The sequence below is a fragment of the Moschus berezovskii genome, chromosome 5 (genome assembly GCF_049115385.1).
Source record: "Moschus berezovskii isolate FMDL1 chromosome 5, NW_MosBer_1.0, whole genome shotgun sequence".
Classification (NCBI taxonomy): domain Eukaryota; kingdom Metazoa; phylum Chordata; class Mammalia; order Artiodactyla; family Moschidae; genus Moschus; species Moschus berezovskii.
In genome coordinates, this window is record NC_142464.1 from 32,327,109 (window position 1) to 32,351,009 (window position 23,901).

At 37.6% G+C, this 23,901-nt stretch overlaps 2 protein-coding genes across 5 annotated transcripts in view; one reads left to right on the top strand and one right to left on the bottom strand.

Moving 5' to 3' along the window:
* Positions 1-3,784, bottom strand: part of MTTP (microsomal triglyceride transfer protein) — a 50,834-nt gene extending 47,050 nt beyond the window's left edge. The window contains exon 1 of the mRNA XM_055434573.2: positions 3,724-3,784. Within this exon, the coding sequence (XP_055290548.2) occupies positions 3,724-3,784 (61 nt within the window). The remainder of the gene's footprint in view (positions 1-3,723) is intronic.
* A 10,970-nt stretch (positions 3,785-14,754) lies between these two features.
* TRMT10A (tRNA methyltransferase 10A) overlaps positions 14,755-23,901 on the top strand; it is a 29,526-nt gene continuing 20,379 nt past the window's right edge. Inside the window, exons 1-2 of one of the 4 annotated variants that reach the window (XM_055433995.2) lie at positions 14,755-14,946; positions 23,499-23,695. In XM_055433995.2, coding sequence (XP_055289970.2) covers positions 23,511-23,695 — 185 coding nt within the window. In that variant the 5' untranslated portion in view covers positions 14,755-14,946; positions 23,499-23,510. The other 3 variants (XM_088836212.1, XM_055433996.2, XM_055433994.2) reach the window with 3 other exon arrangements.

Sequence of the window (23,901 nt, forward strand, 5' to 3'; positions counted from 1 at the left end):
CTGACCAGGAAGATATTTTGGTCAAAGAGGCCTTCTTTTTTATGACACCTATCAAATTCCACAAAGGGCAAAAAGGAAATACCTGTTGCCTTATCTAACCCTTATAGCAATTCTGATAGGTAAGCAGTATAGGGCAGTTGAGAAAAGCTGACTCCACATTTAATTCAACATAGCAGATACAATGCAGAATTTGATGTCAGAATATACTAAAATTCAAGTTTTGTAGACAACCTAAAGTGGCTTTGATTAAAATAACTATAAAAATTTCTCTTTAATGCCAACGCCTTCCAACCTATCACATTGGGGGTTTTTTTTTGTTTTGTTTTTACTTGACTGATCAAAAGAATGTGAAAAGGGACAATATATTTCAGTTCCTGACAATGACTTGGAAGTGATAGAGGAAAGAATGGCTTTGTTCTACAACTTTTCCTACCTCTTTCAATAGGAGATACATCCTAAAAAGGTTTTAAAGATACATCCTTTAAATAAATGGATGGTGCTGAAGTGTTGTCTGTCCCTGACTGTCCTTTCCTCTTTGATAAGTATTTCTCTGTTTATGTTACTCAGAGATCTGGCAAGTGGGGGCATGTTCCATTTATATATCTTGACTAAATTTTTGTCTTAGGGTGTTGCTCTACAGAGTATGCAGAAGGGCAACAGGAATTGATGGTAGATTATATGAGCAAATCAATTTTAGCCCACAAAGGAGTCTGTACCTTTTCAATGTGTTCCTCTGAGGGAAATTTTTTACTACCATAAAAGGAAAAAAACTTTTAATTTTGAACTTTTTAAAAAATACCTTAAAATAGTCTTTTATTAAACTTAGATCAATATAATAGTTAATTGACTTAAGCAAAAAGACAAAATAGAAATAAGCTAGTAAAGGTAAGGCTTGAAGAGATCTGCAGTGATGATTAGGATGAAGGATAAGGGGACTTGGGAATCCAACAGAAACCCAGAAGACCGGAAAGAAAAGATAAGGATGAAGGATAAGGGAGGGAAAAAATGGAAGATGCTTTTTGTGAATGGACTGAAAAGTATAGTCAGGCCAGGAAATGAAAGAAAGACAGGTGTGAAGGAACAATTCAGGTTTAGAGGTAACAGGATTAAGTAGAAAGTGTACGTATGGATGGATTATCAAAAGGAAAAGCGTTATGAAGAAAACCCAAAGAAGGCACTGAGAACAGACCCACCATTACAAAATATGATTTAGAAAAAGTAGAAGAAACATGAGTCTCCCAAACATTGAGTCAGCATATCTCTTCTCTATACTAACACCTTCTCCATTCTCTTTACAGTCCCATCTGCTCTCAACATCTACCCAGATCTAGAGATTTGCTAAATAATTGCATTGATAATTAACTTTAAGATGAGTTTTGAAGTGACGCATAACATCCCAAATTTATAATGGCCTGATTTTAAAGTAAACTCTTCACAACTAGTTCGCTTATTAAATGTTAATCATTTCAAAGGACAAGGAATCTATGATTAAACCATGACACTGTAACACATGGCTTCCCAGGTGGCGCTAGAGGTAAAAAATCCACCTGCCAGTGCAGGAGACACAGGAGACTAGAGTTCAATTCCTAGGTTAGGAAGATATCCTGGAAAAGGTAATGGCACCCCACCCCAGTATCTTTGCCTGGGAAATCCCATGGACAGAGGTGCCTGGTGGGCTACAGTCTATGGGGTTGCAAAGAATTGGACACAACCGAAAAGAATTGGACACAAACAAAGCACCATAATATAAGAAGTTACCCCATCTAGGTAAGAGAAAGTTGCCAAGTCCTACAATTTTTATTCACGATATTTGGCACAAGCATCTTATATCACAACACTAATAATACTTAAGCTTTGAAGCCCCCACTTGCCCAGGCCTTTTCCAAGATCTTAGAAGGGGACCCTAGTGTTATGCATACATGTCATATCTTTCTTCAGTAATATTTGCAAAAGTAAGATATTTTTGTGAAAATGTAGATCTTTTTTCCCAAAAATAGAGCCTAAATTGTATAAGATACAGTTTCTAAAATTCTGGATTTGTCACTGAACTTACAACAAACTGTGGCTATCTATTATGTTCTCAGTCATATTTCCCTGTATGTCATTTCTGTGTGTGTACATGTGTGTACTTAAATCTTTACAAATGCATGTATTTGAAAACATCAAGTTATCCAATATTCTATGTAGGAAAGGGAAAAAAGAGAAGCCCACAATAGCTCAATTACTTTTCTCAAAATAATCATGGTATGAGGTTTGATCTCATGGTGTATAAATCGGTCATATTATGAATATTCAGCAGTATTTGACAGATAAAATGCAAGCTGTTTCACAATTCTCTGTCAGATATAATTTACAAACCTTTATTTTTTCTCATTAAAATTTTCTTTCATCCAAGTAAGGGCTATATCTTTATCAAACATTTTAGAAAATGGTAATATATATATTCATGGGGTTGCAAACAGTCGGACACGACTGAGTGACTGAACTGAACTGATGCATATAAATATATGTATAATATTTAGTTCAAGAATCTGAAGTATAATTTGCTTAGGTGAAATAATTAGCCCTCCTCCATTTATTGTTCCAATAGCAAAAATTGTCTCTTTTCCTCATGTGGAAATTTTCCATGCAAAAAATTTTGAGACAAACTGTACCTTATTTAAAAAAAAGCCACAGTTATCCCAAGAGGATTTTAGAAACTTACAAGTGAATTGTTTTATATCAATTGCTTAGAGTACACAGTTATTAAAATTGGACACTATCATGCTGTTTTATAATAGGTCAACTGACTTTGATGGTGAGTCCGCTTAAGAGATTCTAAAAAGCGATCATTTTACAGGCACAATATTTAGAAATTCAAGGCATGCATAAATTAGCTGATTTAAAACAATATTTCATATTAATATATTTTATACAGCTTTTTGAAATCATTACTCAAAAGTTTGTTTGCTCTGAAAGTTAGCAATTCACCCGGGGCGAATTCATGTCAATGTATGGCAAAACCAACCAATATAATATTGTAAAATAATTTGCCTCCAATAAAAAATAAATTAATTACCAAAAAAAAAAAAAATGAAAGTTAGCAATTCGTATGTTTTTAAATCGATATTATCTTAAAAGAGAAACTATAATGAGCAACACTATTTTTCCAAAGATAAATGTTGTCTCTTAAATCTATGTCATGTAGTTTTATTTTCTATAATCCACCAACTATGATAATCTTATCTTTTTGGCATGATGATAGAATTAAATACAGGCTTTACCATTTCATTCATATTCCTTTGGTAAGTCAAATGCGTTTCATTGAGTCTAATTCTTTTTGATGTCACATTGCTAGGCAACTAGAAGGAAATGTAAGAACTGTTTTTTTAAAATCTACTTTTACAATTCAAATGAAGGAGCTGCATTCATTGAGTGACCAGCGGCAGCAGGTAACAATAGCTAGCATATATTTTCTCCCTTTAAAAATAAACCATGAATGAGAGAATTAAGCAAGAAGCATGCTAGTCTGAAGGACTGAAACTAAAAGGAACCTCTGTTTTCTTAATGTATGTAGGAATTCAAATTTAGTTTTCATTCCAACCCAGTCATGCCTTCACCAGCATTCTAAAGTTACATGGGTTTGAAGATCCCTTAGTTAAGAATTCTTTCATTACCTATACACACACTTTTTCCCCCTCAACGATTAAAATTAAAGTTTAGCAGAAGGCAACACAAACTTACCTTTAACAGAAGCTGAATATGAGGAAATGAAGCAGAGAAAAAGCACAGCGAGAAGAATCATATTGATTAAGCTACCCTCTAATGCATTCAGTTCCCAGCCAGAAGTCACTGAGAAGTGGACTCTTTCAATGGCAGCAAGGGAGTGACCCTTCTCAGAACCTGCAACAATGTTTATCTTTGGGAGAAAGGTCAGATTCCAAACTCCAAAATCAGGACCTAAGTTCACAGAAGGGCTCACTATTAATGATTAAACTTAGGTGGGCTATAGTTTTCAGTCTCTCATTATTTTACTTTTTTACTCAATAAGAAAAATCAAGAAAATTTTCACTTTTGGGAGCTAAACTAAACCAGTTACCATCCTGTAAATTCAGAAGTACAAAGGGGCAATCAAGGAAAACTGGAGATGATACTTTTCTGCTCAGCACATAATCATCAACATGCCTATAACATTAAATGCCTGTCTTCACATTTACCATTTGATGTGGGAGGATGGTGAGGATTTGCAAACTCAGGTAAACTTGATTGAATTTTATTCTCTTGTATGGTCATCTGAAATTTTTTATACCATGTGTATGCTATTATTAAAAAATTACTCTGAATTTTAGAATTTGAGTTTAAAAATTTTAACTTGTACCACCACCAATCACTTCAAAATAATGTTAGAATAGATACAACATACATTTCTGAAAACTAGATGATTCTTCTTATACGTGAATCAGCATTGTCTACCATTAACACACTGGCAGGCAACTGAGTTTATCATAGTAGACCTCTAGCTATAGCTATGACAATAAACAGTTGTCTGGATCCTCAGACTGGCTGGCTGGAGTTCCCTGTGCTTTCTGAATCCCAGTTCTAGGCAGAAATTCAGAAAGGAGATTCCAGTCCTTAACACTTTTGCAACAGAAAATTAATTAGGACACTTCTCTAGAATTAAAGTGAATACCCTAGAATGGCTAAGACCACACTCTAAACCAGCTCTGCCCTTGTAAACTTCTGCAAGAGAAACTTGCTATGAATAAAACCTACTAAAATGAGGTGATTTGCAAACCATGTGGGATGCTTTGGCAAAGGAAGGAATAATGTGTTGGTAAAGGGATTTTTTGAGCTGTGGTGCTGGAGAAGACTCTTGAGAGTCCCTTGGACTGCAAGGAGATCCAACCAGTCCATTCTAGAGGAGATCGATCCTGGGTGTTCATTGGAAGGACTGATGCTAAAGCTGAAACTCCAATACTTTGGCCACCTCATGTGTCGAGTTAACTCATTGGAAAAGACTCTGATGCTGGGAGTGATTGGGGGCGGGAGGAGATGGGGACGACAGAGAATGAGATGGCTGGATGGCATCACCGACTCGATGGACACAAGTTTGGGTGAACTCTGGGAATTGGTGATGGACAGAGAGGCCTGGCATGCTGTGATTCATGGGGTCACAAAGAGTCGGACACGACTGAGTGACTGAACGGAACGGAACGGAAAGGGATTTTTCAAATAAAATTAAAAATACTTATGGCCATGTTTAGGGCTTCCCTGCTGGCTTAATGGTAAAGAATTCACCTCTTGGCCAACCAGGAGACCTGGGTTCGATCCCTGGGTCAGAAAGATCCCCTGGAGAAGGAAATGGCAACCCTTTCCAGTATTCTTGCCTGGGAAATTTCATGGACAGAGGAGCTGATGGGCTACAGTCTATGGGGTCGCAGAATCAGACATGACTTCGCGATTAAACAGCAGCAGTATGGCCATGTTTAAGCATAACGGGTTCTTAAATCTAACCTTATCTCTCTCCAAACCCTTTTCTAGAATCCTAACCTTAAGCTTAAATCTTCTAGACAAAACAAGTTAAAGATAGTCAACTTGATAGACAGGGCCACAAGATGAAATCTAAAATAAAAAGTCTCAAAGTTAAGCATACTTCCTTTTGAAATATGTATATTTTTATAAAGAACTGAAATGTGAAAATTGTTTGTCTTCAATAATTAGAACTTCGTTTGCTATCATGTTTTATATATAAGTCATGGCTAAAGTACCTGTACAAAAATAAAATATTTGGTTATTACTTTCACTTTCACTTTAAAGTTATACTTATTCACTTTAAAGTTATTACTTTCACTTTAAAGTTATAAATAATAAGTTGTCCTGGGGTAAATAGAAAATAATAAGTTGTCCTCTTAGAAAAATAACTGTTGAAGAAATATAAGTTTTTATGAATGGTAGGTATTATAAATACAAGATAACATGAAAGTGCTTTATTGCTTTACTTTTGAATAGATTTCAATGTAGTCCCACAATATCTGCATTGCATACATAGTGATATGAAGCCACTATAGTCACTTAAACTTTACACACTTTTTTGTTTAGATTAAGGACTATTTTAAATTTTATGAGAACGGCGTTTTGTTTTCATTTGAGGTTTACAGCTACATGCTTGTGGTTTGACCATGTGGTGCATGATACGTGTCTATTCGGTTAAAGTACTATTCATCATCAGGTGTCTACTAGAATCTAACCAATAAAAAGCATATCACTATTGCCTAACAAAATCTGTTTCATTTGAGCATTTGCCTTCCACTAGAAAGCACCTATGAGTCACTGTATTAAGTAGTCATTTAAATGTTCAAATAAGGCTACTTCTATTGGTAATAAAAACCATCATCCTTTTTTACAAAGATATTTGAAAACTAACTTCTTAAGATAGTTTCAGAGATGAAATAAGGATGCCAAAGCCTTTTCATATCCAGTGAATTCTGTGTACCAAAGGAGAGGCATTCTCCTTGGTTACTCTGTTGACCAAGAAGAGTGACATTTTACAATAATGTGGGAGATACTTCCAAATCTTATTGCGTGTAAATCAGCTATTTACACAGCATGTGAAGCAATACAGAAGCACAGCACAATACAAAAATAAGAGCTTGCCATCTATGGTACAATTACTAGGTTAATACACTATGCCAAGCACTGAACATTTTGTAGCATAGCCTAACAACCATTATATCACATGTTAGCAAAATGACATTCAAATTTAGTAAAATGATTTAAGGATCATAGAAAAATAAACACTGAAACCTAGATCCAATATTCTCCTTTATTTAAACAATATTAGAGGTAGGAGGTGGAAAAATTGATTTATTAGGTATGACATAGAATTATCAATTCAGACTGTCTTTTAATAAGTCCATCACACTTTTGTGTGGAGGCTAACAGGTAGCTTAATTGCTATGGTTAGATGTTCCAGGCTGAACAGATTGTTCCAGGGAAAAAACTGATCTGTGCTAGTCAGGTCACAATCAAGTAATAGATTTTAAAACAATGCTATTGCAATGAAATCCATTGGTAAGTACATGGCACTATGGAATATCTGCTATTCTATTTGGCAGTGATAATAAGAGACTATGAAATAAAGACGGCTAACTAATTCCAAAGTACAGTTGTGTTTCTATTAAGTATCAGAGGTTGCTAGGAGTTAACTCATTTCCTAGATTAGAAGATGAATGAACTTTACCCACTAAAGCTGGAAGGAAATGTATTACTCTTCTAGATATAGTGAAGTTAAAATGTATGATAGCTGTCTATGGAGGGAAGAAAGGCATTATGACGTCAGAACACTTTACCCTGTCCTAGAAAGAAGCACGACACTAAGGAAAAAAACTTTTTAGAGGGACTCTTCAAGTTATCCCTAAGTGGTCATAATAAATTCTATTAGTATTTTCAATTCAATGAGGGAATTAGCATTCTCAAGGAATCCTGCAAAAAATATTTTTGATAGGTAAGGGATACAGTCCACCCTTTGCATCAGCAGATGAGGAATCAGGGGATACCCAGAAGGGACAACTGTGAGGGACTTGAACCTCTACAGAGTTTGCTGACCTTGGGGATCCTGGAACCAATCCCGCACAGACACTGAGAGAGGACTCTAGTTTTTGTCTTTGCCTTTTGTCAGTTAACACTTTCTCAGTTTGTCTGTTTTTAAATTTTTATTGGAGTAGAGTTGATTTACAGTGTTGTGTTAATTTCAGGTGTACATCAAAGTGAATCAGTTACACATATACACACATCTACTCTTTCTTAGATCTTTCTCCCATATAGACCATTACAGATTCCTGAGTAGAAGTCTCTGTTCTATACAGTAGGTTCTTATTAGCTAACTATTTTATGTATAGTAATGTGTATATGTCAATTCCAGTCCTAATTGAGGGACTATAGTCTCATAAAGTGATGCTCTCTTTTATACTAAGCAAAACTTATATGAGAATACATATACTATTTTTAAAGGTGTTGCTTAGGAATTCTCTTTGATAGCAGAAAAATGCACTAAGGAAAATGCTTTTCCTTAAAAAGAATAAACGAGACTTAGGTTTGAAATATATGGAATCTAAGACTTGCCAAAAAGGATAATCATTTTTGCATAATGGAGTTATTAAACACACTTTACCTCTACCTCCCACACCTCCACACACATGTATTTGACAACAACCAAAAACTCCTTGTAGGTCAATAATACTCACCCTAAGAGGAGTCTAACTTTATTTTTAGCGGCACAAAACCGAATTTCCAGCATTTAGGAAGAAAACTGATGGCTTTCTTTCAATGAACTATTGTAAAGAAAACAAAGCTTAAATTTTGATCAGAATCATTTTATTTACTAAGACATTCCAGAGATTTCCTATATACACTGTCCCCAGTTGTCATTATTAATATCTTACACTAATGTATATTTATTAATAATTGACATAGTAACTAAAATCCATACTCTATTTAGATTTCCTTAGTTTTAATCTAATGCTTTTTTCTATTCCAAGATGCTATCCAGGTTACATTAAAATTAGTTGTCATGTACCTTTAGGCGTTTCTATGAGTTTCTCTAGTTTTCTTCAGTTAAAAAAAAAAAAATTATTGGCCTATATTATTTACACTGTTGTGTTAGTTACCAGTGCATAGCAAAGTGAGTCTGTTACACATATATCCACTCTTTTTCAGATTCTCTTCCCAAATAGACCATTAAAGAGTACTGAGTCGAAGTCCCTGTGCTACACAGCTCGTCCTTGTTAGATACCTATTTTATATATAGTAGTGTGTATGTCGGAAAAGGCAATGGCACCCCACTCCAGTACTCTTGCCTGGAGAATCCCATGGATGGAGGAGCCTGGTGGGCTGCAGTCCGTGGGGTCGCTAAGGGTCGGACACGACTGAGCGACTTCACTTTTCACTTTCACACATTGGAGAAGGAAATGGCAACCCACTCCTGTGTTCTTGCCTGGAGAATCCCAGGGACGGGGGAGCCTGGTGAGCTTCCGTCTATGGGGTCACACAGAGTCGGACACGACTGAAGTGACTTAGCAGCAGCAGCAGCAGTGTGTATGTCGAAAAAGGCAATGGCACCCCACTCCAGTACTCTTGCCTGGAAAATCCCACGGGCGGAGGAACCTGGTAGGCTGCAGTCCATGGGGTCGCTAAGAGTCAGACACGACTGCGCAACTTCACTTTCACTTTTCCTTTCATGCATTGGAGAAGGAAATGGCACCCCACTCCAATGTTCTTGCCTGGAGAATCCCAGGGACGGCAGAGCCTGGTGGGCTGCCTTCTATGGGGTCGCACAGAGTCAGACATGACTGAAATGACTTAGCAGCAGCAGCAGCAGTGTGTATGTCAATCCCAATCCTCCAGTTTATCCTGTCTCCCTCACCCCTTAGTAACCATGTTTGTTTTCTATATCTGTAACTCTATTTCTATTTTTTCTTTTTTTTTAAATTAATTTAACTGGAGGCTAATTACTTTACATTATTGTATTGGTTTTGCCATACATTGACATGAATCTGCCCCGGGTATACATGTGTTCCCCATCTTGAACCCCTCCGCCGACCTCCCTCCCCATCTCATCCCATCCCTCTGGTTCATCCCAGTACACCAGTCCCGGGCATCCTGTATCATTTTATAGATAAGTTCCTTTGCCCTTTCCTTTTTTAGATGCCACATATAATGATTTCCCCCATTTTTGATGGCATTGACAGCTTTGACGTGTTTTGCAGGATCAGGCCAGGTGTTTTATAAAATGCTCCTTTATTAGTTTTATGGAATGTTTTTTCTTATGATGAGTGGGCTTGCAGGTTTGGAGGAAAACCACAGAGGTGCCATTTTCATCACACTGTTATCAAAGGTATGATTTATCACTGTTGATGTTGACCTTGATCACCTCGCTGACAAATGTTGTCAGACTTCTCCACTGTAAAGTTACCTTTTTTAAACCTTCTCTTCCATACTGTACTCTCTGGAAGGAAGTGCTATGGGCAGCTCATACATAAAGATTAAGGAGTTATATTCCTCCTCTTTGAGGATGGAGCATCTATATAAATTATTTGGAGTTTCTCTGCATGAGAGATTTCTCTCTTCTTTCCTATTTGTTTATGATTTATAGCAGCATAAGCACAACTATTTATATTTGGGTTATAATCCAATATGACTTTTAAATTTATTTCTACAATTGTTCCAGCTTTAGCCATCAGGAGCTCATTCAGTTGGCTCCTATGTTCCTTTGACATATCCCATCTTTGTATGTGTGTGTGTGTTCAAGCATTTCCTTCATTTCTGGTCCTACAAAATGCTCCAGGCTCATCTTGTATGTTTCTACCCCAGTCCTAGAGCCAGCCCTTTCTCCAAGGAGATCTGGTCCCTTTTATTAAAAAATGGCATGGGGAAGCAAGACCTGAGCGTGTCCCTACAATATTGTCTTTTAATCCATGTACTCAGAATCTTATATTTATTTAGATCTTTCTTTCATCAGAGTTTTGTAGTTTCACTCATATAGATCCTGTATTTTGTTAGATGCATACCTTTGTTTTTGGTACTTATGTTTTCTTGAATTTAAGTTCCAATTGTTCATCGATGGTAGACAGGAACTTTCCTAAATTAACCTCATTTGTGACCTTGCTATAATCAATTATTAATTCCATGAGTAGTTTTTATTTTGGGGGGATGTTTTTCATAGACAATCATGTCACCTGAGAACAGCTTTACTTCTATTTCCTTTTCTTCTTATATTTGCCCGCACTTTCAGTATGTTATGTACTTTTTATATTTCATATTTTCTAAGTTCTGTTACTCCTCTTTGAATCTTTTCTCCAATCACATTATTTCTGAGTTTTTCTGTTTTCTGTTGTTCTATATTCTAGCATTTAAAAAATTTCCCTTGTTTTGAAATATTGGGTTACAGTTTTCATCTTTTTTGTTGTTTCATATTTTTATTATAACAGCTTTACATAGAATTCAATTATAATTCTTTTCATGGCACATTTTTAGTTTAAATAAGCTATTCTATACTTTTAAGAGACAGGTGTGTGTAGAATAGATTTTCTAGCTTCCAGAGCTTCCTTTTCTAATGTTTTCATAAAATGACACTTTTATATCCTGGTCATTTCTTAGCGCTCTCTTCTCTTCTCCTACTTTGATCTGGACCTTTTTTCTCTGCTTCTATTGTCTCCCATCTGTCTGATTTAGGGACACCCCACACCCCATGAGCACCTTCAGACCTTCCTGCTCATCCGTCTGTATTCACTCTGAAATTAGAGTCTGTCAGTTTTGCTGCTAATTTCATATTGATCTCCCTTGCTTGTCAGTGAATACCTGTTGGCAGTCAGAGGTTCTCATGGCCTTCAGTGCTCCGTTGTCTTCCCACTATTTCCTCTTACGCAGACTCTGATATTAAGTTGGAGGTTTGCTCCCACCTGTTCACATTTTGAACTTTAAAAGGATTATTTCTCGTTGTAGCCATGATTTGTTCTTGTAATTACTGTCGTTTTGCTACCCTAGATGCCCTATCGGTTTTATGAGGAGATTCAGACTACACTGTCTCCAGGCATCTTCCGAGTCTTCAATATTCACATATTACTCAGGAGGGTGGGGGATAAAGTATTTTTAAAAACATTTTTACAAGCTTTTTCTATATTTTTGAAGGCAATCCAAATGCAAGTTGAAATGATTACAGACGATAGGTTGATTCTGCCTTTTAGATACCTTTCACGTAATTTAAAATAAATTAGGCTTTTTTTTTGCTTAGCCTCAAATTAATATACCTACAAGTGTAACTATATTCCCATACCTCCCAACCTGCTGAGGAGTACTCTCATACGTATAAAGCATCAGAACTAGGCTTAAAATAATTTGTGATGACTGCCCTATGTTTTCAGGCCAAGCATCTTGGAGGAGCTTATTACTTTATTTATTACCATATTTGTGTCCTAACATTTTGATTTTATTTGTAGCCCTCTTCTCTACAATCTATAGCAGCAGTCTCCAACCTATTTGGCACCAAAGACCAGTTTTGTGGAAGACCATTTTTCCATGCATGGTGGTGGTGGGAGGGGGGCTGAGGGGGAATTGGTTCAGGTGGTAACGTGAGCCATTGGGTGCCATACATGAAGCTTTGCTTGCTACCACCATTCACCTCCTGCTGTGCGGCCTGGTTCCTAACCAGTCCATGGCCCTGAGAGTTGAGGACCCGTGATCTACAGTCCAATTTAACAAACTGGCTGCTGTCTAAATGTGGTCCAAGACATGCTTTGCTTAGTACTTAAAAACAAACAAAATAAGTTGCCAACACTTAAAAATCAGATTTCACATAGAAAACCAGACCTCTGGCTGCTCTTAAAAAATTGAGCTCTGCTGGCATTAGGCCCACTACTTGGAACTTGTTCCCTGATTAAACAGAGACTATGCTCTCAGGTTTGTGGCACTTTTCTTCTAGATAATTTGTGCCATTTACCTTCTAGTCATAAGAGACATTATAGGTTTGTAACCTATGGTCTAGCATATCTGATTTCAAACTCTGATGTTGGCTTAAAATACCAAATATGTGCTGATAATTTCTAGATATGTTTCTACTTAGATGTTCTGCAGTCTCCCCAGAACCCATAAATTCAAAACCAAACTAATTTTTTCAAAACCTAATTTTCTTCTATTATTTGCCAAATGATCCAGTTAACAAAATTACATTCCTACAGTTGTCCAAATTAGAACTCAGATGGTAAAGAATCTGCCTGCAATGCAGGAGATCCAGGTTCAATCCCTGCACTGGGAAGATACCCTGGAAAAGGAAATGGCAACCCATCTGTATTCTTTCCTGGAAAATCCCAAGGGCAGAGGATCCTGGCAGGCTGCAGTCCCTGGGGTCACAAAGAGTCAGAGATGACTGAGGGGCTAACACAGTTGTCTCAGTTAGAAAAACCTTTAGGGTCAGTCTTTCCTCCTCCTTTCTCATCCTTCCCACAGGTTATCAGTCATGTACCAAACTATGACATGCCTTTGCTTTCACAGATCCCAATACTTAAAAATACTTTTTCCTTCTTGATATCTGAAGAACTTCTATTTACTTTCCAAGATAGAACAAATTATTCAGCTTCTGAAACTATGTCACTCACCTCCAGGAACATTTAGTTGGTCCTTTCCATGTACAGGCATCTCAAGTACATTATGTTGTATGATATTGAACACCAGCTCTCCCACTTGACTAAGGATGCCTCAAGAACAAAGATCACGATTTAGTTATCTTTGTATCAACAATACTAAGACAAAAAACCATGGGACTCAATAAGTATGGCAAATAAATAAATACATGAGTTTTACAAATTAATGAAAATAACAGTTTCATATTATGGTTTTTGCCTTACTGTATTTTCTATATGCTTTCTATATCTTTGGTTAAATTGTCCAGTTTTTGCTAGTGCTTGCTTTGGATGATACTAGGATCATTTTAAATTTCACACCCTTCACACCTTTATGACTATAAAGTTAAATGGCTATGTCAAAAGAAAACATATGAGGGTTTCTTAAGTAACTTAAAATTTTTGTTTTAATAAGGGCATCAGGTATTAGCACTGAAAAATATATAATTATTCATAAAACAGATCCCTGAGGGACAACTGAACAGCTGTTGAAAGTTCTGGCACATCACTATGCCAGCCTGAGCTTAATGACCTACATGTGAAGGGCTAAATATCCAATTACTAATCCTCCCTCAGCTACTCTTTGGCCTGATATGGAGGTAGCTGAAAAAAGATGCCCTACTAACAGATCAGAAATGGATCCAGACTTCCTTGCCAATTCTTAGTTAAAAGATCTTTTGGACTTGACATAATGAGGAAACAGAGAGTAGCCTACAACCATGTTGCAGTGACAGTTTTTCAAGTAAAATTCGACGGTTTAAAGCAAGAGTGACTTCAGTTTTGTAACTAAGTTTACAGAAATTTCAATTCTTTCAGAAAAGTCAAATCTGGAATTTAATTTCCTAGTCACAGAAACCTTTAAACACGTTAGAATGTTTTCAAATATAAATCACTCCAGAGTTCTTTCCATACTGAGAGGGCAGTCTTCTATTCACTGATTCAAACATCATTTTTATCTTCGAATTTTGCAGTAATCACTTATTAGAAGTAGGACCAAATTAAAAACTAAATAGAAAATGACCATCAACCGGATTATGTTACAGCTCTCCCTCAGGTGACTTGATCTATATATAGCAAAAAGGTTACAGAGTAAAGTCAGGCATTATAAACAATGAAACGTCACCCGGTGTCTTACAAAACAGTATATGAAAAACAGCTCAAGGAATGGAGAGTAAGACTTATGGTTGTAAGGAAGAAAAGGCGTAAACATTCTAGATTTAATTACATCTTATTGGGAGCTTGATTCACTTTTAAAATCTAATTTTTCACTTGAGTTGTGTAAAATCATGTGATACTCAAAACCTCCTGTATTATAAATATAAATAATTTAGGCAAGAGATGCTTTCTTTCATCTCAAACATGGAAGAATTATAAACCCTTTATTAGTGTTGGTCATTTTTAAGAGTTCAGTTCAGTCGCTCAGTCGTGTCCGACTCTTTGCGACCAAGAATGTCTTAACGTCCCTCGCCATCCCCACGAGAATATATGAATAAATGCCTGCAGGTGTATGCCTGCTTTGAATCGGAAAAACAGGTATTATTACTCAAACACCTCCCACTCCAGAAACCCTAACCCCAGACCCCGCCCACAAAAACCCCGCCCCTTTCTCCCACTGCTGGTACGGAATTGGCGCAGTGGGCTGACGAAAGACGTAACCTCCGTAGCCTTCTACGTGTAGCTACTGGCTCTGCCTCTGGGAGTTGAAGTTTCCGAAAGAGGACCTTCTCGAGTGGTAAAGACCACTACAAAAACCTTCCTGAGAGACTGTCAGATTCCCCGACAACTCCTCTGTTCGGTAAGTCTCTTGGTGCGGAGGCTTGCACTCTTCTACCCTTTGATATAATCCGGGAGCAAAAGGAGCGCATGCCGGTGCCGCCTTCCACTAGCAATAGGGCTTCCGGGGGAGAGGGAAGTGGGGTAATGGAAAATGGTAGCAAAGACGCAGCTCCGGAAGGAAGTGACGTCAGAGCGCGCGCGCCCCTTCGGCTCGCCAAACAGCTTTCTGATTCGTCGGCTGCAAATTAGCCCCGCCTCTGGAGTGCGTCCGTGCGTGGGTGACATGGAGGCGAGAGTCGGGCTCGGCTCTGCTCACTAGTATAGGATCTCTTGCTGTCGACTTTTGTTTGGGGGTCGAGATACGGGTCCTAGTATGTGAAGTGTGTTCGCTTCCCAAGAATGAAGGGAGAGGGAAATCTGGACTCTGAAAGGCCGGAAAACGAGTTGTGGTTGTGCCACTTATTGGCAAGAGACCGTGGGCAAGTCGCTTTTCGTCTTTAAACCTCATTTTTCCTCATTTTCCTCATTTTTCCTACGAGGGCTGATGTCTCTGAGCGCAGTGAAATGTGGGGAGAGGCCAGGGGAAAGTTGCTGCAGGTGCTGCTAGGCCCCACCGTGGTGAGCTGAGGATATTTTAAGAAGTCCGAGGTGTTACTGAATTTCTTGAAACATTTTGTATTTAAATTCAGTAATCTTTCTAGAGATACACAGAGGATAGCAGCGGCATATTTCTCGCTTTTTTGTTTGTTATAAATCCTCCGCCTTTCCCTATCATGGCCCAGGCCTCTACCTAAGGGACCTCACAGCTGAACCGATTCGTTATTGCAAGTCTGGCATGCGCGTTTTAAAAAAGGGTATTTTTTTCTTTACCACCGTTAGGTCATTTAATTCCGTTCTGCGATTATTTCGACATTCCTTTGGATGTTTCTGGAAGGGAGTCTGTGTTGTAAATTATTAAGACTTTAGCCCAATCAATAAAGCCATGATTTTTTTTTTTTTTTTAACTTTCGGCCAGTCACATTCATGATGTGTGTTCTCCCTGCCAGGAGTTGTGCTAAGAAGTGGAAATACAAGGATAATAGAGATACAATATTTTCATCTATCTATCCCACACCAAATTGTCTTAGTCATCTTTATCCATAGTTAGTTTCATAAAACCACCAGATAATCTATATCTAAACGAACCATTTTTTAAAAATCCAGTGCTCAAGTAAACTGAATTTGGCACAATTATTTCTGTAGTTGCTACAAAGTTGGTTGAACCTGGTGAATGAATTAAAATGTGCTGTGAATAGCACTGCATGTGAGGAACGAATGCAAACTTTGCCATGGTGTTTATATTTTACTTAACAGGTTAGTCTGAACAAACTAGTGCATAGTTAAATGCTTACTGTATGTTACAGGCAGTAGGAGTTGGTACATGTCTTTGTAAAGTGTGTTGAAAGCAGTAATGAAAGGATCTCAATCTAGCATTTGATGCTTCATCATTGCATCATTCTCTGCAATGTATCTAGCTTATTCAAAGCTTAAAAATTTTTTTTACTACATTCCTTTTTCTTAATTGGAAATAACTTTTAAAATAACAGTGATAATGATATTGACAAGCTCATGACCTTTCTTTGATAGGCTTTTTAAAAATATCAGTATGCAATGATAAGCAAATTAAATTTAACTTGGACTTCTTGGGAAAGGCGAAAGCTCCCCCTGGTGTGCATGAGTTGTAAAATTTTGCTGTACTTTGTTACATTAAAATTTTCAGTCTAGAGCCAGTCAATACTTGCTCTTTTGACCATCGTAGGAAACTAGTGAAAAACGATGCCACTGTTGATAGAAATATTCTCTCCTAGAATATTAATCAATTTCTTGAAGAGAGCAGTTTGTTTCCTCTGATTTTTAATTGTGCCTTAAAGTCTGCACGTTTGGCTTCTATTCCTGCATGCTAAGTCGCTTCAGTTGTGTCCGACAATTTGGGACCCTGTGGACTGTAGCCCAGTTTCCTCTGTGCGAGGATTCTCCAGGCAAGGATACTGGAGTGGGTTGCCAGGCACTCCTCCAGGGAATCTTCCTGACCCAAGGATGGAACCCACGAGCATTGGCCGGCAGGTTTGTTTTTTTTAACCACTAGCGCCACCTGATCACGCAGATGGTGATTGCAGCCATGAAATTAAAAAAGGCTTACTCCTTGGAAGGAAAGTTATGACCAACCTAGATAGCATATTAAAAAGCAGAGACATTACTTTGCCAACAAAGGTCCATCTAGTCAAGGGTATAGTTTTTCCCGTGGTCATGTATGGATGTGAGAGTTGGACTGTGAAGAAAGCTGATCGCCAAAGAATTGATGCTTTTGAACTGTGGTGCTGGAGAAGACTCTTGAGAGTCCCTTGAACTGCAAGGAGATCCAAACAGTCCATTCTAAAGGAGATCAGTCCTGAGTGTTCATTGGAAGGACTGATGCTAAAGCTGAAACTCCAATACTTTGGCCACCTCATGCGACGAGCTGACTCACTGGAAAAGACTCTGATGCTGGGAGGGATCGGGGACAGGAGGAGAAGGGAACGGCAGAGAATGAGATGGCTGGATGGCATCACCGACTCGATGGACATGAGCTTGAGTGAACTCTGGGAGTTGGTGATGGACTCGGACACGACTTAGCAACTGAACTGAGCGCCACCTGGGAAGCCCACACATTTAGCTTAATGGGCAGGTTTAGTTTATATTTTCTGTATTGTTTTAGATATATTCATTGCTAATTTTTATTCATGTGTTTATTTATGGAAAGGAAATAAAATTGATCCTAGGACTCACAATGTATGTTTAAGTTTTTTCTTATCTTTTCAGACTTACTGTGTTTCCTCTGTCTCCTGTTTCTTACATTGAATAGTAACCTTATTTTCTAGGTTAAAAAAAATTAATGAATGCACTCAAGTTTCTACATTTACCTCCAGTTACCTTTTCAGCCTATGTTTCTCTCAGTCTGTTACTCACATTTTTTAAATGCTCAAACATACGATGTTTTCGTTTTATTTTTCTGTCTGAACTCTGAATCAGATTGTGAGGTTGTCTTCTAATTCACCAGTTACCTCTTGGACTCCAAGTAATCTGGAGTTTGCCTCATATGTTGAAATTTTTATGACTTCACTTCCTGGTTTCCAAATTGGTTCTTTTTTTTTTTTTAATGAATTCTAGTTTTGCTATTTTTATGCCCATTTTTGTGTATCAATTTCCCAATTTTTGTTTTTATGGTTATTACTTTTCATTAACTCTTTTTTCCCCTCATTTCCTGTCCTTTTATAATTTTGCTTTGCAGACTCATCTGGAATGGAATTATAGCTTTCCTTTCCAAACTCCCTCTGTCTACTACTGATTTTGTGGTTTCTTCCACCCCATCACCCTTTTCAGTGCTTCAGACCAATAGCAGAGCCTATATATGTGGTTGAGAATTTCAGTCATCTCATAGCTGGGCCCAGGTTGTAGCCAAGAGGCTGGTGTCTGTTTCCCCCAAGTAGTCAGCTTTGTATAAGCTATTTTTAATTTTACCTGTTGTTAGGCTTTTTTCTTGGAAAGAGGAGCCTCACCCCTAACACCAGTTTAAGGGTTCATCTTAAATTGCCTCCCATCTGTCTCCCATGCTCTGTCTTGAATTATTATTTTTCTCTTTAAAGATAGAGAATTATTAAAGAAAACTCTCAGCTGTCTTTACAGAGCAGACCCTGTTCTTAATTTTTATTTTGAGAAAGGCTATACTTTTTTTGTTTCCCCTTTTAATATTTTAAATGCCATTGTCATGTGTTGCAAGCTTGGAAGGCAAGATGTCACAGACATAAACTTTTGGCAGTTATCTCTAGGAAGTTTCCCAATTTTTTTTTTTTTTTTTCTTTTTGGTGCATTGGCATACAAGTAGAACCAAAGGGTTTTTCCCCTCCATTGTCTTTTGGTGACACAGGTCTTCTCTGAGCCTTTCAACAGTAGGTGGGTGAAAGCAACACAGCTCTTTAACATTGTTTGGAAATTCCCATTTTCTAAATAAGACTATGGATTTCTAGAAGACAGTAGAGTTGGATGTGGGCTTGAATGTTTGCTCCATTACTTCATTCAACAAGTGTTTTGAGGACCTATTTTGTGCAACATTTGCTGTAGGTGCCTTGTTTCTTAGGAATTATAGCTTTGTAACTTTGGGCAAGTAATCTTTATACCTCTTCCTTTGCAAAATAGTCCTATATGACTACCCCTTAGGGTTTTTTAAGAGTAAAATAGATAACAACTTTTTAATTAAGTATAGTAAGAATTAATAAATGTTTGTTGTTAAAATTTTCATTACCTTTAGAAGTCCTTTATAATATCATGTTCACTCATTTATTTGTGCTGCCAATGCATATTAAGCATCTAGTAAGTGCTCGGCACTGTGTTAGTGTTGCCACCGTAATGCTGGGCAAAAGCAGACATTAGCCCTGCCCAGTGGAGTTTCCAGTGGAGAGTCAAACTTGAATTGTCATTTCTAGGAGATGATCTCCCTTAAAAGAAGTCTTTCAGTTCAGTTTAGTCGCTCAGTCGTGTCCGACTCTTTCTGACCCCATGAACCACAACACTCCAGGCCTCCCTGTCCATCACCAACTCCTGGAGTTCACCCAAACCCATGTCCATTGAGTCAGAGATGCCATCCAACCGTCTCATCCTCTGTCGTCCCCTTCTCCTCCTGCCCTCAATCTTTCCCAGCATCATGGTCTTTTCAAATGAGTCAACTCTTCGCATCAGGTGGCCAAAGTATTGGAGTTTCAGCTTCAACATCAGTCCTTCCAATGGACACCCAGGACTGATCTCCTTTAGGATGGACTGATTGGATCTCCTTGCAGTCCAAGGGACTCTCAAGAGTCTTCTCCAGCACCTCAGTTCAAAAGCATCAGTTCTTCAGCGATCAGCTTTCTTCACAGTCCAACTTTCACATCCATACCTGACCACTGGAAAAACCATAGCCTTGACTAGATGGACTTTTGTTGGCAAAGTAATGTCTCTGCTTTTTAATATGCTATCTAGGTTGGTCATAACTTTCCTTCCAAGGAGTAATCGTCTTTTAATTTCATGGCTGCAGTCACCACCTGCAGTGATTTTGGAGCCCAGAAAAATAAAGTCAGCCACTGTTTCCCCATCTATTTGCCATGAAGTGATGGAGTTGAATGCCATGATCTTAGTTTTCTGAATGTTGAGCTTTTAGCCAACTTTTTCACTCTCCTCTTTCACTTTCATCAAGAGGCTCTTTAGTTCTTCACTTTCTGCCATAAGCGTGGTGTCATTTGCATATCTGAGGTTATTGATATTTCTCCCGGCAATCTTGATTCCAGCTTGTGCTTCTTCCATCCCAGCGTTTCTCATGATGTACTCTGCATATAAGTTAAATAAGCAGGGTGACAATAAGCAGCCTTGATGTACTCCTTTTCCTATTTGGAACCAGTCTGTTGTTCCATGTCCAGTTCTAACTGTTGCTTCCTGACCTGCATACCAGTTTCTCAAGAGGCAGACCAGGTGGTCTGGCATTCCCATCTCTTTCAGAATTTTCCACATTTTATTGTGATCCACACCGTCAAAGGCTTTGGCATAGTTACTAAAACAGAAATAGATGTTTTTCTGGAATTTTCTTGATTTTTTGATGATCCAGCGGAAAAAAGAAGTGTTTGGTTGATGGCATAAAGAAAACTTGTGAACTCTTACTTGTATTACTAGATGATTCTTTCCCCTCTTAGTAATTTTGCAGTGTAGTAAAATGTCAGGACTTTGCTCTAGCACCTAAATCGTGCATCTTAAAATTTCTTGTCTTGCAGTCAAAATTTGGTAAACTTTCTAACTTTTCTTGGGTACCCTATATGTCCTATTACATCATTGCATGTTTAAAGGCAAGAACCGTATAAATAAAACTGCTGCTCAAATTACGTTCTGCAAAGTTTTTTTCTTTCCAGTCTCTGAATTGTGGGGATTGTACTTTTTCCTTTTAGATGTTGGCTTCTCTGCACAGACTTGTTAGCTATCTCTGTGAAAGGGAAGAATTACACATTTTTGGGTAAGACTGATAGAATATTTGCAGACTTCATGCTTAGTCTTTGATAGAGATAAAGAATACATTCTTAAGCTATGGTGGTAACAATTAAAGAGAAAAGATATTTTACTATTTCTCTCATTTTCCCTGTTCTAAAGGCAAGTTTAGCTCTAGACGGTGGATGTAAAGATGTGGGTTGTGGTTTAGTTGCTAAGTCATATCTGACTCTTGCGACCCATAGACTGTGGCCCACCAGAATCCTCTGTCCGTGGGACTTTCCAGGCAAAAATACTTTAGTGGGTTGCCATGTCCTTCTCCAGGGGCTCTTCCCGACACACAGATCAAACCTGGGTCTCCTGCACTGCAGGTAGATTCTTTACCAACTGAGCTACCAGAGAAGACCCTTAAAGATGTGGATGGTTAAATCTAAATAAGATGTTTTAGATGGCCCTGAGTATTCCACAACTGATTACAGAGTCAGTTTACATATTTTGTTTTTCAACTGTGACTTAAGTGAAAAATTTATAATTACATATTTATAATGAAATATGTTGGGGAGCAACTCAATTTGTTTTCTGAACTGTCGAAAATATAGAAATGTATAGCATACCTTTTGTCAAAAACCAATTGTTGAGTGTCCACCCAGATAGTGAAATTAGCATTTTTCCTGTATGACAGTATTAAAGAAAAGTATAAAAATGTGCTTTCCATCCCATTAAAAATATATATGTTTTTCTTTTATAACTATACTGTACTATTCTATACTTTTATACTATATTTTCATTATATAAAATTTGGAAAATGCAGAAAGCCATGGGTGGGTCAGAATTAAAACGTGTGTATATGTGTGTGTGTATATATATATATATATATAAACAAAATTTAACATTTTTTGTTCTGATTTTCTTATTTAACATAATTATTTCCCTTTATCACTAAGTAATATTGAGAAACATTTTTATTGACTGCTTAGTATTCCAATCCAGTGCCATAGGTGAACTGTAATTTATATTTAGTCCCCGTTTGCTGATATTCTGATTTTTTATTGTTAAAAATAGCAGTAATACATGTATTCTTTTCCATTAATTTGTTTATCAGTTCAGTTCAGTCGCTCAGTCATATCCGACTCTTTGTGATCCCATGAATCACAGCATGCCAGGCCTCCCTGTCCATCACCAACTCCCGGCGTTCACTCAAACTCACCTCCATTGAGTCGGTGATGCCATCCAGCCATCTCATTCTCTGTCGTCGTCTTCTCCTCCTGCCCCCAATCCCTCCCAGCATCAGAGTCTTTTCCAGTGAGTCAACTCGTTTCATGAGGTGGCCAAAGTATTGGACTTTCAGCTTTAGCATCAGTCCTTCCAATGAACACCCAGGACTGGTCTCCTTTAGAATGGACTGGTTGGATCTCCTTGCAGTCCAAGGGACTCTCAAGAGTCTTCTCCAGCACCACATTTCAAAAACATCAATTCTTTGGCGATCAGCTTTCTTCACAGTCCAACTCTCACATCTATACATGACCACGGGAAAAACTATAGCCTTGACTAGACAGACCTTTGTTGGCAAAGTAATGTCTCTGCTTTTTAATACGCTATCTAGGTTGGTCATAACTTTCCTTCCAAGGAGTAAGCGTCTTTTAATTTCATGGCTGCAGTCAGCATCCCCAGTGATTTTGGAGCCCCCCAAAATAAAGTCTGACACTGTTTCCACTGTTTTCCCATCTATTTCCCATGAAGTGTTGGGACCAGAGGCCATGATCTTTGTTTTCTGAATGTTGAGCTTCAAGTCAACTCTTCACTCTCCTCTTTCACTTTCATCAAGAGGCTTTTGAGTTCCTCTTCACTTTTTGCCATAAGGGTGGTGTCATCTGCATATCTGAGGTTATAGATATTTCTCCCAGCAGTCTTGACTCCAGCCTGTGCTTCTTCCAGCCCAGTGTTCCTCATGATGTACTCTGCATATAAGTTAAATAAGCAAGGTGACAGTATACAGCCTTGACGTACTCTTTTTCCTATTTGGAAACAGTCTGTTGTTCCATGCACAGTTCTGACTGTTGCTTCCTGACCTGCATACAGGTTTCTCAAGAGGCAGGTCAGGTGGTCTGGTATTCCCATCTCTTTCAGAATTTTCCACAGTTTGTTGTGAATTTTGTTTATATTTTGTTATAATATAAATAACATTGTTTATATTTTGTTTAAATTGTTATATTTTGTTTAATTATATTAATGTTGTTTATATTTCTAATTTATAGAAATTCTAGGGAAATAAATTATTGTAAGAAAGAGTATCAGCATTTTAAATCTCTTCAAACGTATAGGTCTGAGTAGCCTTCTGGGAAAATTGTGCTGTGCTGCCAATAGTGTATGAAAATATCCCATTTCATCAAATGATCTTTGCCAGTAAATGACAATTGATTGCCTAAATTTGCAGTTTTTTCATTACTAATATGGTTTCATTTTAATCACATCCTTTGGTCTTCTTTTTTACTTTTTTTTTTTTGGTTGTAAATCATCTGTTCATGTCAGAGTTGCTTTTCAATTTTTCAGAGGCATCAAATAATGTCATCTGAAGTGTTGCCAGCATTTAGTGAGACTTGTAATGTTGAAAGACAGCAAGACTTAAGTGAAGACGGAGAGGAAAATCAGAAGCCAGGATTAAGCGAAAGGTTTCAACCAATGTCTAAACGGCAAATGAAAAAGCTAATGAAACAGCAACAATGGGAAGAACAACGAGAACTCCGCAAGTATGTATAAAAATGCATATATTCTACCCCTATTTAGAGATATGGAATGTTGGACCTTCAGTATAGTAATTATGCAGTTACATAATTATGCAATAGTAATTCTGTTAATTAAATTGGTACTATACATTTTGTAGCTCACTTTGTCAGTTGGCTACTAAAACTGTTTTAAGTTTTTTTTTTTTTTTTAGCAGTGTTGCTGAATTTAC